The sequence below is a fragment of the Lepeophtheirus salmonis genome, chromosome 8, assembly GCF_016086655.4.
Source record: "Lepeophtheirus salmonis chromosome 8, UVic_Lsal_1.4, whole genome shotgun sequence".
Taxonomy (NCBI): Eukaryota; Metazoa; Arthropoda; class Copepoda; order Siphonostomatoida; family Caligidae; genus Lepeophtheirus; species Lepeophtheirus salmonis.
The window spans coordinates 7,025,096-7,040,994 of record NC_052138.2 but is presented as its reverse complement, the minus strand read 5'-3'; the positions used below and the strand labels follow the sequence as shown (position 1 = coordinate 7,040,994).

Below are 15,899 nucleotides of genomic sequence, written 5' to 3'. Positions count from 1 at the left end.
GATTTGGAAAAGCTTTCTTTGAGACCTTTTAGAGCCAGAAATTGGCAGAGTTAGTACCTCCCAAAATGCTCATTCAGTGCCACATCTGCTTGAAGATTCTCCGGTTGCATCTAAAGAGGTCTAGCAAATGACCACTTCAAGTGACTTCCTTTGGGAAGTCACTTGCAGAGTTTTCCTACAGGGCTTCCTTCAACAACTCAAGTTTCCTCTGGAAAGAAGGGATATCTTTCATCGGATCACGAACTGAATTGCCCTGTAGCCTTAAATTCTGTTTATTCAGGTTGAAGTGATATCAGCCAGTAAAGTCACAATATCCATCTTCTTTTCATTTTTTAAAAAGAGTAAAAAGTGTGTAGCCTTCTGGCTTTTCGTCTGTTCCAGAAATGCAGCGACTTTCCTTCGGACTAGGATGGTTGCATGGGTTTTTTCTTCTTTTTTGTTTATTATTTAATAGTCAAATCCTCTATCTGAAGTAAGCAATCTCGCCTATCCTTGGTGTAAATTGTTTTAAAAATGCATAATAAAATAAATATATATGAATTTAAATATAATTACAATATTTCCTGCACTAATGCTATTTTAAATGTAGAAGGTTCTCAACTTGATAGTAGTAATTCATTTTCTCCAAAAACATATAAAAGGCAGCTAACATCAACAAAGGGCTCCTGAGCTCTCCTTGGGCTCTCTAGTTATGAGACATAAATTTTAAATTAAATCGACCGTTCTTTCCATCCTAATCGGTACAAATAGTCTTTCCCAAGCTTAAAAGAAATACAGGGTTAGACCATCATGTAATTATTTGGCAAATTAATGTATGAGAAACCGTTATTTAAAATACTGTCGACTATCTACTAAAATAAGTATTTAAAACACGTTCTCAATTGATGATAAATTACACAGGTTGAATGTGAAGTGAGCAAAAAAAATCATTACAATAACAAAGGATTTAAAGTACCTGCCTAAATTCTACATTATTAATAATAGAACTACTGATTTAAATTCCATTCAATAACGGTGTTATTTTGATTTTTATCAAGGAATTGACAGTTTTTTTATTTATTTAACGACACATTAATCAATTCAAAAATCCTTTGATGTCTTTGACATGGCTAAATGGAAGTATCAGGATGATTAGTTACAATCTAGAATTGTGGTCAAAACTGGAGAACAACTCGAAATCCGAAATGAGGATTACTTAAAAATCTAAGGATTAGAAATAAATTTATTTATGCAGATAAGAGTAGAGTTATAAAAAGGGTTACAGTTAAAAACTCGATCGAGAAACGAATTCAGCCCCTAGGAGTTTAGTAGCAATACAGATTTTTTTTTTTTTTTTTTTTTTTTTTTTTTGCCACTCATTTTACACTACTGAATTCAAAAATGCATTACAAATGACTTCAACGGAGGGAGATTAATTTTAATTCTTAAACTTTATGTAAAAGATACATTTATGCTATAATATATGTATGAATGCGAAACTTCTGCAGGGAGAAACTGCTCGGGGCGTAACACCCTAGAACCGTGTTGGATCAGTTTAAAATCTAAGAAGAAGGCAGTACTGTCAGCCCGGTCCTAATAAAAGTTTTCAGTCCTAAGTCCGGTCTTTATCTGTCTTTAAGGTAACTACAACAGCCGAAATGACGTAGTTTACAAAGTCCTTTCATCTTTGGAAACTAACTTCTTTAAAATAAACAAGATTACTGAAGTTTAAAGTAGGAAGTATTTGTCTATAACTTATTATCATAGGTTCTAGCCATAGAGAAAAAAGAAATATTATTTGTATAAGCAATATATTGCGGTCTCGATTCGACTTTGTTCAAGAACCGTAACTGTTTGAACTGTTAGAACTGCAAGACCGCTAAGGCCACAACCTTGGATCGAACCGATAAAAAAAAGACTGAAAGGGAGAGAGACCGATTAGAAAATCAGTACTAACTACTAAGAGAGATCCAACACAAGTTGTCGGTGGTTTTAACTTCCCCTCTGTATTTATATATATAGATAGATGAATTTAAATATAATTAGAATATTTTTCCTTGCACTAATGCTATTTTAAATATAGAAGGCAGTAATTCATTTTTAAAACATACAAGAGGCAGCTGATATTAACAAGGTTCTTAATTCAGTAAGACCAAATGAACATCGTTTCATGAAACATTCATTTGTGCTCATAAAAGACGGAGCATAAGCAAGTAATCCGAAATCCGAAGTAATTCCTTGTTGGACTCAGAATAGAATTGGATATCGATATCGGAGTAGTTCTGGACAATGTCAATTACTTCTCCCCCTCCAAAAAATATAATTTTTGTAATTTGTTTTCAAAAAAATATTGGACTTTTGGTTTTTTTTTCAAAATATGTTAGGATGAAGTTTTTGGTCGCAACTGAATGCAGAACTCACATTTATGACACAAAAGCTTCCAATAAAAAAAATGGGCGACATTACTGTGATCTCCTCATTCATCTTCCTGGGTAAAATAAGAGCAGAGGAGAACATGAGAAAAACTGCAAGAACAGAGCCAATAGTAATTGTTTTTTTTTGTTTTTGTTTTTTTTAAATAAATAACATTAGTTTTAAAGATATAATAGCTGTGACGAGGGAGGAAGAGGAGAAGGAAATAAACAAGGACATTGGCACGAATTATTCCGATATCGATCCTCAATTCTACTCTAAGAGCAACAATGACTTACAATTATAACTTCCTGACAAATCCTTAAGGTTACTCTCCGTCTTTTATGAGAACATACGAATTTGCATTCAGGTTTTGAATAAATTGAATGTAGTAGAAAATGAAGTTCACTAGTTAGAAGTTAAATAATATGACAACAGATTAGGAAAAAAAATCATTCTTCAGATTACCAATTCCAAAAAAGGGGGAAGCTATAATATACACACGATTTTCATTACTATATATACTCATACTTGCCTGCATCCCCCCTTCCCCCCATTAAGTATCAAATCGGGAACACCTTTGACCGGGGACAGGTCACACTCAAAATGTGGTGTCCTTGAAAATAGAGGAACAATTAGAGGGTCAAAATTTCTACCAATAAGGTTTAAGACAAGAATATAAATTATACTTGATTGCAAAATCCAAAACTGATCTCATTTTTTCTCTGGGTCGTCAGGTTTCAGAAATATTTGAGATTATAGTAATTCGAGACTATTATTGTTCAGAGACATTTTTCATCATTACGAGAATAAAAAAATTGAAGTATGATGAATAACACTGATTTAAAAAGGTATTTTATGATTATAAGTGGGTTTATTGATTCTATATCCTCTTCTGAACTCGACAATTTCACATTTTTAGGGTGAGAAATGGTGAAAAACGACACTCTTCTTGAGCCCTTTACAACTTATTCATCATTTATAGGGATAAAGAGTAACATAGCTCATATTATAGAATAATATTCTCTCTTTTATTTTAAAAATTACCTATTTAAAAAATAAGGATCTCCAAGGACTTTAGTTCGATTTGGTATTTTTTGAGTGATCCTATTTTTTAGGTGGGGGTACCCGCAAATATGCAACATTATTTTATATTGTTTACGATTTCAATTACCTCATAATGACGTCATAATCCTTAATAACCATATACATATATCCCCTGTGTTATTAATTCAATAATTTTTTGAGCATTTAAATAAAAAAAACCTTCAACTATGTTTTTGGGGTTATCATACATGGAATCCAAAATAGTTGAAGAGATCAGTCTGAAACTTAACAAGTTGACGTATAAAATAACCAAAAGTTGTTTTTAGGATATTTTTTTGATCCTCCGAGGTCATTAAGAGCGTGCCTGCAAAACTGATCTTGAGAAAATTGTCCGTCGAAGATGGCCAGTTAGGAAAATTGCATGGGTTTTATTCAAACATCATGATGAATATAATTTATGTATTTTCAAAAGATGTATCATATAATTTGCATCTATTTCAGGTCTTTAAAAGCTATTGTAAGATATGAATTGTATTATACTAGGTAGGAATTTATAACATATAGCTATTTATAGAGTTAAATGGCGTAAAAACACAGAAAAAATGCGGTTTTTAAAACGCAACTCTGAATTTTGAACAACTTTTATCTTATATTTAAAGTCTTTATCTGCCTCCGTTTTTGAAATAAATGGGATTTATCATTGATTTTCTAAGCTAAACATACATCACTCACACTAATAAATTATATTAGTACTATGTAAGATGAGATATAGAATATAAATACTTATTATGTCAAAAGTATATCCATGTTGTATCGCAATTTAACAATAAGTTATCATTAACTAGAACAGGTAAAATAACAATGAAACTAAGTTGTATCCCTTAAAACTTAAATTTGATTCATTAGACGACAAAGGGCTGTCTCATTGATTATTGTAAAACGTATTTAATAATTTTATTGCGTGTTAAAAATTATTCAAAACACAGCATGCGTTACAACTCACAGCCCATTTCTTACATATGTATGTTCTATAGTGTGTAGAGAATTGCGAAGGGAAAGAACTACGAAGTAATGCATACGTAAGGCATATAAAACTAGTATTATAATAAGCGTAAGTACTTATTCAATACAGAATTGAGAATACTATTTGTACTTATAAAACTAACTATTTATTACAGCTAGATATATATTATACAAATATCTAGACAAAGACCTAGCTTTAGCTAGATTACGGGAAAGGAGAAACACAAACTGTGACGTAAATAGACAAGAACAATAAGTATGGAGGAGTACCAACTCAAATCACGCAACCTTTTGGGGTAAAAACCATAATTTGATAAAAAATCCCTGTTGGTAAATTCATATGAACTTTGTTCAATTTAAACCTATAATATTTGTCGTAGTTGTAATTTTATATGATATTTCAAGCAATTCTCGCATTTAATATAAAATTTTAAATGAAAAAATAAATGTTTTGAAGCAAAAGTGATGGATTGATTGCATATTTATAACTCCAAATCAAACTAAAAATATGTTAAAGGGGTTTGTTACGTAAATATTCAAAAAGACAGTGAATGAATTATTTAAACTTATAAATTTGTTCTTCAAAAATAAAGTATTAACTTCAAATTGATTATGTACAAGATCATTATGTCACAAATGAAACATTATATCCTCTATTCATCTTTGAATAATAATGTAATTAATTAATAACAATGATTATGTATTTATATGTTGATTGCCGAACTGAAACGGATGGAAAACTTCAAATTAGACTGTATTGATTTCCAATATCTCCAATTTATTAGCTTAACCGGATCAAAGTATTGTAATTTTAAGTGATATGTTTGGAATAAAATATAAGTTTTAATCTAATAAAAGAAAATATTACTCAATTACTACACATTGATGAGCAAGGTTATTATGTTTGTTACCGAAATTGAATCTAATGGATACATCAGTCAGACAGATTTCCTATATCCCCATTTATGACCTTAAGAGGATACAAATAATGCTATTTTTAGTAATTAAGTAAATCATATTTTCAGAAAGTAATAATCATGGCTGATTAGTGAGCCGGGAGTAAGCAGAGTCACGTGTATTTACACACGGAGTCAAATAGAATTGAAACATAATATATTATCTGTGATAGAGAATATGTAAGTATATTTATCTATGACTTAGAGTTGCAAATAGCTGGATTCGGAGACGGGATTTCTATATATTATAAATTTAATCTCAAAATAGTATAAGAATCATACTTTATAAATTAAATTGCGATTTCAAATCAGTTCAACCTCGTGTGCAAGTACACTCTAATCTACCGAGTTTATGAATTAATCGCATTTGTATTGAAAGATCAATCGAGGAATAATATTTAATATTAATTCATTATTTAAATGAAACTTACGACATAATTATCTTGTACAAATACGAACTAAAGTTAATACTTTATTTTTAAAGGGGAAATTAACCAGTTTAAAAAATACTTAATTAATTAATTTCTTAATCATTTACGTTAGAAAATCATTAACATATCTCTATTTTGATTTCGAATTGTAAATATGTAGTAAGTCTTCACTTTTACCTCAAAAACAATTTTTTGGGACTTCAAATATTATTTTTAAATGAAAGAGTTGCTTAAAAAACCACTTGATATTGTTAAAATAATTACAATTACGACAAATATTATAGGTTCATATGTTTTTCACCACAACAGGTTGCGTGGGTTGAGCTTGTGCTCTTCCATATAGAATGAAAACTCACTGCCATCATCACCTATTGGCTATTCAATGATAATAAATAGACAATAATAAATTAATTGTAGTAATTATTTCGTATTAAAGCGAAGCTCAATTCGTGGATTTAGGAGACTAGGACTCTTCAGAGACAAATTATATCGTTGAATATGTCCTCTGGGTTAGAGAGAATATTAAATGGGAATGGAAAAAAGAAGTTGGAGTGGTTTGTTTGGACTGATGATGAAGTCAAACTTTTACTCAAAGTCACGCTCGAGTACAAAGCTCTAAAAAAGTCGATGAATTTAGACTGGGAAAAAGTGAACAATAAATATTCGGAGATTTTTGATAACTTTATTCGTAGATATCCTTCAAACTCTGAAGGATCCGTCTCCAAGAAATTCCCACATAAAATTCAGGACATAACCAAGTGTATACTTGCCACTAAAATGAAAACCATAAGAGTGAAATATCGTGCCTATGCAGAGAGTGGGAGAAGGACAGGCCATGGGAAAGTTATTAGACTATTTCATGATATATGTCAAGATATATGGGATGACTGCGCTCCTGTAGCGGGAAATGGTGATCCAATCCACGATGATGAGCAGGACTCAGGTCCCAAAATCCCATTCATTGATGTCGAAGCTATCCCAGAGGAAGACGAGGAGGAAGAAGAAACTGAAGTGCTCCAAGTGAAACCTTCTTCATCTCTAAGTACATCTGACAACTCTTCCATACTGATACAGGAAGCTACAAGTGGAACTAGTAGGGAACAACGAAAAAGAAAGGAATCTAATGAATGTAGTATTACGGATGTACTACAACAGGACATTGCCTTGAAGAGAAAATATTTAGCCAAAATGGAAGAACTTGATCAGAGTTACAATGAAGGAATGACTGAATTGACCTCCACTATAAAAGAACTGAATCGATCCTTACTGGATAGTCTAGGGGTTATTCAAGAGTCTCTCCAATGGCAAAGATTGCAAATAAATAACAATCATCCCTCGAACAAGGAGAATAGTTGCAAATGTAGTTGTAAATGTAGGAGATAACCCATTTAATAATTAACGGACAAACAATATACAATTAAATACATATCACAGATTCATTGGCCCCCCTTGTGTTCCCATAAAGTAATTTGAGAGAACTTCCCTTATATTTTCTCCCTCTTGCATTGCACTTGATATGACTTGGACGTGAGAGGAATTAAGTCTCTTTCTAGCCTCTTCACATTTCCTAAGATCAGAATTCTCTTGAATGGGTTGTCCAAACATTTCACAGACATTGTGCAAAATGAAGCAGGCACGGATTAAACTAGGAAGGTCAGTGATTGGAATATCTGCAGATCGACCCAAAAATCTGAAACGGGCTTTAAGGCGGTACAGAGCGCATCGAATGACTTCTTTTGCCTTCCTTAAAATACTCCCGAAATGTTTTTCCTTTTCATTCGAACCACCTAAAGGGTATTCTATCATCAAATGAGGCATCAATGGATAGCATGAATCTCCAATAAGTAGAATTGGAACGGGACGCGTATTAGGAATGAGTTTACGACTGAATGATGATACATTTCCACTCATAAATGATTTATTAATACTGGAATTAAAAAATATTTCCGCAACATGAACACTCCCAGGACTATCCGCCATCACATCCATAAAGCAATATTTGTAGTCACAAATGGCTTGTATATTTAATGAATAAAATCCTAGAGAATTTAAAAACTTGCTGTTTGATCTCCTTGTTTGAATAAAAAAATTGTCAATAGCACCGATGCATTGAGGAAACCCGTGCTCTCTCTCAAAGCATCGAACCAACTCCTCCACTTCATTTTGATCTGAAGGCCATTTCAAATATTTGGGTCCAAGATGAAGGGATATCGCTTTGCATACTTTCTTAACAATATTCACTACTGAGTTCTGAGAAACTCCAAATAATAGCCCAGACTCCATCATGGAGATATTTTGAGTTAAAGTGTATAATGTGAGTGCCATTTGTTTGGCAGGGTCCTTAATTATTGCAGTTTCGTTTGATGAGATGAGATAGGGTCGTAATTCGTCTGTTAGTATTCGAAACGTCATCTGAGTCATCCGAAAGTGTTTTAACCATTCCTCAGGTAGTGTGAACCCACTCACAAATTTTTCCCACCAGTCATCTTGGGGCTCACTTAAATGGATTAATGGGACAATCTGAGCTTGAGGCTTTTTAGGGGAACTTTCAGGTTCCTCAAGACTCCCTTGTAGGTGGCATATCTTCTTTATAGGTGGTTCAAGGGCAAGGAGACGATGAACCAGACTTTTTCTCTTTCGGATATATAGGGCTTGGAAGTTTAACACTTGTAAATTTAACTCAATGAGTCTTATTACGGTTAAAGTAATCCCGGATATCAAGGAGCTTAAGTGTTCCAATTCATCCATATTCAGATTCTGGATCTGGATACATGTAGAACGAAATATAATATGAAATACTAAATATATTAGCCTAGTGACTATTACTTATTACTAGGTATAATTTATAAAATATGGAGAAATAGTATTAACTATTAATTAAGATTAGTTACACAAGTGTGACTAGCTAGCAAGCTACAAGACAGCTTGGCTAATTATAATTTATAGCTAGTTTATTCAAAAGTATAATGACGTCACGTGGGTTTCTTTTCCTCCATCAAAAATTGTATATGATTCAATTGAGCACCCCTATATATGGCTATTGACCATAAGTTATGGAATTGGCTATATTTTATCCCTTATATAATTCAGAGTTTACAAATTTGTTAATCTATGAACCTAAGATGACTTCCACAAAAAAAAATTAAACAACATTTTACATTTTTAAACCTTATCCTACGATTGAAAAATATTATAACTAAACTGGAGACAATTTTAAAAAGTTTGAAAGACTATTAATATATATTTGGTAAAAATTGAAGCCCAATTCTTTTATAAATATTTATGTAAAGTTAGATATAGGCATTGTTCGAGTTGTAAAATCAAACTAAGGGGAGTATCAGTAATGGATTCTGTTTATTGTGGGTTCGGGGGCTTATCACTCTAGAAAATTTTGAAAATATAGATGGTTTAAGTGCAATTTTAATGCAATATACTTATTTTTAGAAGGGAATGATTATAATTTACAGAGCATTTTCATAGAGGGTGATGATTTTATTAATTGTAGGGGCATCTCCTCCCCATCACCCTACAAACTCGAGCAATGATTATAGGTGTATAACATGTTAACTATATATAAGTCATAATGTATCTTCCTTAAAATTGTTTTTTTTAAAGAAACACTTAATTTATTAATAAAACGTATTGCAATAATATCTTTCCAAAAAGATTTTTTTAAATTTTTTATAAACATGGACATGAGCAAAGACACAGATTTTTATGTAATTTATATAAATTGAAAGACAGCAGCATAGTCGACAGCTAAGAAACTAGTGGAATTAGTCCTGACGTCATGAAGGTATTTAGTATTTCTACTCGTGCCACGTCATGACTCATGAGGAGTGACAGCTAGAAGCTATTATTATATTAATTATCCCACTTTGTTTATTCTTTAAATATTTTCATTCTGACTCTTGAAACCTTATTTGATGTTTTTCATTCGTGCAATTTATTCGCATACTGCCGTAGCGGAGCGTATATAATTATAATATAACAGTATATATGTGCCTGGAATAAGGAATTATTAATTAATCATCATGGTTTGGTCGTTTTTCAGTCAGAACCTGGGAAGTCAGTTTCCATATTCATATCCCGAAGAGGTAAATCGAAAAGTTAGGAATGGAATTGCGTATTAGTTATTACTCCTCCGTGTACATTGATATTTCAGGTTGGAGCAGATTGCCTCCGTGACCTCAATGTCTTCCGACTTTATAATGGAGAGTCAAACAAAGGGGAAGAAGTTTCTGTTTTTATATGCGAGAATCCTGCCTACATGTCCTATGCAAAAGCTGCAGTGCAGAGACTTAAAACCCTCAAACATCCAAGTATTCTAACTTATTTAGAGTCATTTGAATCGGACAAAGGGATTTATTTAGGTAAAAAAGCTTTGTATTTCTGCTATGATCCGGATTCATTCCAAGTTTTCCTTTTCTAGCTACGGAGCGGGTAACCCCACTGCTCCTTCATTTGGAAAAGGATCTCATCTCTTATCCAGAAATAACAAGGAACCAATATATCGCATATGGTATCTACGCTCTCACGAAAGCTCTCTCATTTATGGAATCTGAGGCAAAATTGAAGCATAATAATATACATTCAGCCTCTGTTTTTGTCAATTCGGCGGGTGATTGGAAATTAGGGGGTCTAGAATACGTTACTCCTTTAAGTGAAAAGAATCCACCCACTCGAATATTTTCTGCTCTCAGCAAATATGACCCTCCAGAAATGGGTAAAATGGATCAATCTACAAATACATCCCTGGATGCTTGGGGGTTTGGATGTTTGATATGGGAAATGTTTAACGGTTCTTTGGGCTCTACGAAAAACCTGAGTAGGCTAGGACATATACCAAAGGATTTGTGCTCATCTTATATGGAATTGGTCGCCTCCAATCCCCGTAAACGTCCAAGTCCCAAGGTACTTCACAGTCGGCTCAAAAATTCATATTTCAAAAATGATATCATTGATACTGTTTCCTTTTTGGAAGAGCTTCAAATTCAGGAAGAAGATGAAAAGCTCGTGTTTTATAATAATTTACCATCAAAAATCGACAATATCCCTGTCCACATCTGTAATAGAAAAATACTTCCTCATTTAATTAATGCATTTGAATTTGGTAATGCAGGATGTACCATTCTTAATCCTCTTTTTAAAATTGGGAAATATTTAAGTCCCGAGGAGTTTCAAGCAAAGATTGTTCCCTGCGTTATCAAACTCTTTTCCTCACCGGATAGAAATGCAAGATTTAAACTTTTGAGTCAAATAGAACATTTTATTGAGCATTTAAGTCCTAAAATAATAAACAATCAAGTGTTCTCTCAAATTCAAAATGGGTTCATTGATAGAGAGCCCATAATTCGGGAGAAAACCGTGATTTCAATAATTCACCTTGCCCCAAAATTAAATTTTTCTAATCTTGATGATAAAGTAGTTCTTATGAATTTTAGTCGACTACTACGTGATGAAGTACCAGGAATCCGAACAAATACTACTGTTTGCCTAGGAAAGATTGCTCCTCATTTAAGCAATGCAACCCGTCAAAAAGTGTTAATTGGTGCCTTCTCTAGTAAGCTGAAGGATCCCTTCCCCCCGGCACGAATTGCCGCCTTGAATGCTCTTGTGGCAACCCAGGAGTATTACACTTTACAAGAAGTGGCCTTGCGCATTCTTCCAGTTATTTGTCATAAAATGATCGATCCAGATAAATCTGTGAGAGATCAGGCTTTCAAAGTTACGAGAAACTTTATGGAAAAGTTGGAGAATAATTCTGAGAATCCAGACTTTAAACGTATCATGGAAAAAGAAATGGAGAATAATACTGTTGTTTCAGCTGCCACAGACTGGGCTTCCTGGGCTGTTGGAACACTGGGTGCGAAATTTAGTAAGCCAAGTACTGATGCTACCAAAAATAACGAAAATAAGTCATCACCTCCCTCCGTATTGTCCGTAGAGAAAATCAGACCCATTCCTGTAGAAAAGCCCTCTAGTATTCAAAAAGATGTGAACCTGATTAAAGATGATGTTAGTACTAACGACCCCAATGACGGCTGGGACGATGATGAATGGAGAGACTTTGATGGTATATAAAATAAAATACAAAGCTTTAAGCATTTCTTTTTTATATTATTGCAGATGAATCACCTACAACTGAGCTGGACTTCAAAAGCTCGTCCACCGTACTTCAAGACAATAAAGTACTAAATCCCACGATGCGCACTCCCATAAGTCATTCAGCTTTCTCAAATAATGATGTACGTATATAAATTATAATTATTATATGTGGTATATTCGAATTAATTATAATTATTAGATTGTGGTAGAGGATGACTCTGACTGGGGTGTAAGCAGTGATGGTTGGGAATCATTTGATCCTTTAGCTGAAGTAAGTAATACAAATGGTAGATCTAAGAAGAAAGGTCATTCTTCCAAAGCAGGGCCATTAAAATTAGGAGCTAAAAATCATTAAATACAATCATAATTATCATACGTTTTATTTTAGCTTTTTACATTCTTCTTTAATTAATCATATTACTCCATTGTTTATTGTTTTTCTTTTGACAAATCATATGATTAAGCATTTTCGACTATTATAATGAATATATTTTAATTTTTCTGACGTCTGGTGTACATAGACATTAATCCCATAAATTTTTCTCAAAATAATCATTACTAGCTTCGTGTTGAGGAATTATATCCGTGATTCTTAAAAGACTTTGGCCATAGTACACCATTTCTGAGAGAAGATCTCTTGAAATCCGATCTACTTTAGGGGACTTTCTTTGCTTCCGCTTTATTTCGTTACGAACGACTCTACAAAAGTTAATGTGTACTTTTTTCATAATCTGAATCAAAATACATTTAGGAAGAAATGAATTAGCTGTTTCATGAAACGTGTTGATGTTACGGCATATTTTTTTGAAGTTCTGACTAGGAACTGATTTTTTACTGTCCCAAGTCCAAGCTGAAAATTCCTTGCTCTGCATATCATCTAATGTCTCGATAATTTTTTCAACAATTTCCTGTTTGTGATCCGAGTACCTATTCATTGCATTATCAAATTGCCGACTTAAACTTTCAGAAATCTTTTTATGCTCATTGGAAGTATCCTCAAATTCACTGGCCAAGATAGGTATGAATCTAGATATAAAATCTATAGAGTTAAAGGTTAGATATAAATTGATAAATGATATTTTTGGAAGAGTCATGAACTTTAAGGCGGCTAGACCAATGATGTACTGACATATTCTTGAGTTGTAAAAGCACAAAATGTCAACTAATTTGAAACCTAATTCTCTTTTTACTACGGGGAGTTCTATGCTGAGCATATGGTAATCAATCACTATGTATAAAAAGGCTAAGGCACTCTCCAGAATGTCGTAAGAAAGCTCTTCATCTTTGTAGGATATGCAATGACCATTTGAAGTATTTTCGGTTTTAAAGAATGAAACAAATCTAGGAAACTGAGAGCATTTGTCTACGAGTTCGCAAATATCAAAAACAGATTTAACCCATTTCTCTTTAGTCACGATTTGCGTTATTTTTTCGCGCTGACGCTCATCAAAGCACTGAATGAATTGCAGGAATTGACTTAGAAGAGTAAGGTAGAGACCTAAAGAAAAAAAAGCATGGTGTCTGTGGTACAATACTTGATAATGAATAATGAAGAACTTACAGTTCCCTGAGTTCCCAAAAGAGAGTGTCTTCATCTCATTGTTCAGAATGAATATTAATTTTTCAATGGTCTTAAGCTCATTGAGGGTCATCAAAGAGATGGCTTCAGACTTGGAGCGTAGAGCAAGTAACGTAGCACATCGTTCGTTTATTAAGTCACAAACATTCATGAGTACTTGACTACTAGAATCCTGAATTTAAATTTTAATAATCACTTTTGCATTATATCTGGACGACAAAATATAATTGATTAAATAAGACAATGCTACAATACCTCTAAAGACTGAGTTTGACATGTGTAGTTATTTTCACACTGTAATGATAAGGGAGATGAGTCTGTCAGATCATTGACCTTTATAATGGCAGTAAGTATAATCCGTTGAACAAGTTTTACTCTCCTTAGCAAAACAATGAGTGAGCCCAAAAGCATGTCAAAAAGATCTGTCCAACCCTCGGGGGTTGCAATTCGTGCAAACTCCCCGACTCTATATGAAGTTGTGGATGCTTGATCCTTGGAGTGAGGTAGAACCGATACGCATTTCGCAATAATATTCTTCACAGCATTAGCACTTGACAAAAATATAAGAAAAAAAGAATTGATACATCAAAAAGTAAATTAACTCTCACCAAGACTCTTCCAATTCCTCTAAGAAGGTATAAGAATTCAGACGTAATAAACCATAAATAACAGAAAACAATTTCCCCTCATTTAAATCCTCGTTATCTTCATTCAAGTCGTCCAGACACGTTGCTCTTTTCAAAAAAGTGTGTTTTTCAACTTCCGTAACAATTATTCCCCTAAAGTCTGATACCAGGATTTTGCTGATCATAACTTGAATCTCATCCAATTGAGAGAACAAATGACGGAATGAAACAACACCTTTGAGTTCAACCCGTAAAATATCTTTGGAAGTTCGAATTAAATCCAATGCACCCGAGAACTCAGAGTTCGAGAGAAGTAATTGAATAGTAGGCTGAGTTTGATGAAGAAAAGACATAGAATTTAGCCTATTTTGTATTCGTTCATAATTATTTTTCCGACGAAGAAGCTGGGATACCTTGAGAGAGAGGTTCATGGGTTCATAGAGCTCTCTCAAATCCTCTCTCAGCTCCTTCACAACCTTAATTAAAACTTTTAGCTGGGACATGAGAGCATCCTGGTAGGACATGACTTGAAAGAAATGATGATACTTCTGTGCTAAATGATGACCTAAATTAATTTCCACAACGTCTAAATGCTGAGTGACACATTCTTGAACCTCTCTAGACTGACTAGAAAAACCGGAGAGCTCCATTCCATTTTGATTTCCTTTTGAACTCTTCATAAGGAATGGGAAAATGTAGGAAAATACCTCGGGTTTCATAAGATCAAAGTTCTCATCTAAGAAAAACTTCGGAATACCAGATAAAGGAGGAATAACCCTGGAAATACAGAAATTGAATAAGGCGAATCATTTTCTATTATTTCACTCTATACTTTTTTGGAGTAGAAGCCTGTGTTCCATTGAGGAGGGACGGGGTTTTAGCTCTTGCATTAGGCCGCAAATGCTTTCGGACTCGACGAATATACCTAGAACGAATAATACTTCATTTTAAAGCAACAGCAGATAAAAAATACATTTATCTAACTTGTACCTAGTAAAGGCATGCTCGGATAATTGATATAAATAAGGAGATGAAGGAATTGGAGCTGTATCTACAAAGGAGTCGCCCCAGCTTCGAGTGAAGAAATCCTTTTGCTTTCCTGAAATGATTTGTATCTCAATTAAATTGAAAGATAGAGGATATAATCCATCCGTAAAAACCTTTCTTCGGATCATTTAAAACAGCAGGAAGATTTTGTCCGCAGTCGATGGGACTCCACTTGTGCTCCTTTCCCGATGATTTCATATCATTCCCAAAATGAATATACGATCGACCATCAAGCTGAGATATAAATACATTACATTATTTTTTATCTCTCAAAAAAATATAAACATATGACGTGGCAAGGAGAAGCTCATGACGTCATTTACTCAATTATTAAAAAAAATGTTTTAGCAGCCTGCTATACCTTACCACTCAATAGAGAATAGGCGCAGAAATACAGATATTATTATTTATTAGTAGTAATGTAATAATTGATTACATCAGCATACAGTTCGTAGTCTTAAGCCCTTAATTCTCAAGAACATAATTTATTATATTTTATTCAGTAATCAAAAATACTCATCTGTAAAAAAGGTTCACGAAATCAATAAAAATTTGAATATTTATGACTATAGCTTACTTATAAGGAATACAATGAAGTAATGAAGCCCTTCAATAAATTCATATTTTTAAGGATGACATCATTACTATATTATAATTTATTGTATAGCAATTGCTTCAGCACACTCTTTGA

At 33.2% G+C, this 15,899-nt stretch overlaps 3 protein-coding genes across 5 annotated transcripts; 1 reads left to right on the top strand and 2 right to left on the bottom strand.

Annotated features, from left to right (window-relative positions):
* Positions 1-7,209: 7,209 nt before the first annotated feature.
* On the bottom strand, positions 7,210-8,769 carry LOC121122696 (uncharacterized). Its single transcript, XM_040717721.2, has one exon. It carries the CDS (start codon positions 8,594-8,596, stop codon positions 7,277-7,279), a length of 1,320 nt encoding a protein of 439 aa, XP_040573655.1. The 5' UTR covers positions 8,597-8,769; the 3' UTR covers positions 7,210-7,276.
* An 857-nt stretch (positions 8,770-9,626) lies between these two features.
* LOC121123418 (N-terminal kinase-like protein) lies at positions 9,627-12,461 on the top strand. The gene is made up of 5 exons (XM_040718540.2): positions 9,627-9,945; positions 10,014-10,221; positions 10,281-11,924; positions 11,978-12,096; positions 12,156-12,461. Exons 1-5 carry the CDS (start codon positions 9,883-9,885, stop codon positions 12,309-12,311), a joined length of 2,190 nt encoding a protein of 729 aa, XP_040574474.1. The 5' UTR covers positions 9,627-9,882; the 3' UTR covers positions 12,312-12,461.
* On the bottom strand, positions 12,318-15,898 carry scat (VPS54 subunit of GARP complex scat). Of its 3 annotated transcripts, none has more exons than XM_071890352.1 (8): positions 15,786-15,898; positions 15,322-15,442; positions 15,152-15,260; positions 14,994-15,086; positions 14,144-14,938; positions 13,791-14,085; positions 13,518-13,707; positions 12,318-13,454 (listed from the first exon to the last, which is right to left on the bottom strand). In XM_071890352.1, exons 2-8 carry the CDS (start codon positions 15,404-15,406, stop codon positions 12,481-12,483), a joined length of 2,541 nt encoding a protein of 846 aa, XP_071746453.1. In that variant the 5' UTR covers positions 15,407-15,442; positions 15,786-15,898; the 3' UTR covers positions 12,318-12,480. The 3 variants fall into 3 exon arrangements, with proteins under 3 accessions (XP_071746453.1, XP_071746454.1, XP_040574473.1); XM_071890353.1 differs by lacking the exon at positions 15,786-15,898 and adding an exon at positions 15,575-15,735; XM_040718539.2 differs by lacking the exon at positions 15,786-15,898 and having other exon boundaries at positions 15,322-15,492.
* Between the last annotated feature and the right edge of the window lies 1 nt (position 15,899).

What these genes read in the sequence shown, in the direction of transcription:
- LOC121122696 (XM_040717721.2), bottom strand. Translation starts at nt 8,596, where the DNA reads ATGGATGAATTGGAACACTTAAGCTCCTTGATATCCGGGATTACTTTA.
- LOC121123418 (XM_040718540.2), top strand. Translation starts at nt 9,883, where the DNA reads ATGGTTTGGTCGTTTTTCAGTCAGAACCTGGGAAGTCAGTTTCCATAT. An exon ending in CATATTCATATCCCGAAGAG is followed by an intron (nt 9,946 to 10,013) that starts GTAAATCGAAAA and finishes TTGATATTTCAG; the next exon opens with GTTGGAGCAGATTGCCTCCG. An exon ending in CAGCTTTCTCAAATAATGAT is followed by an intron (nt 12,097 to 12,155) that starts GTACGTATATAA and finishes TATAATTATTAG; the next exon opens with ATTGTGGTAGAGGATGACTC.
- scat (XM_071890352.1), bottom strand. Translation starts at nt 15,406, where the DNA reads ATGAAATCATCGGGAAAGGAGCACAAGTGGAGTCCCATCGACTGCGGA. An exon ending in TCCGAGCATGCCTTTACTAG is followed by an intron (nt 15,087 to 15,151) that starts GTACAAGTTAGA and finishes TATTCGTTCTAG; the next exon opens with GTATATTCGTCGAGTCCGAA. An exon ending in TTTTGGGAACTCAGGGAACT is followed by an intron (nt 13,455 to 13,517) that starts GTAAGTTCTTCA and finishes TTTTTTCTTTAG; the next exon opens with GTCTCTACCTTACTCTTCTA.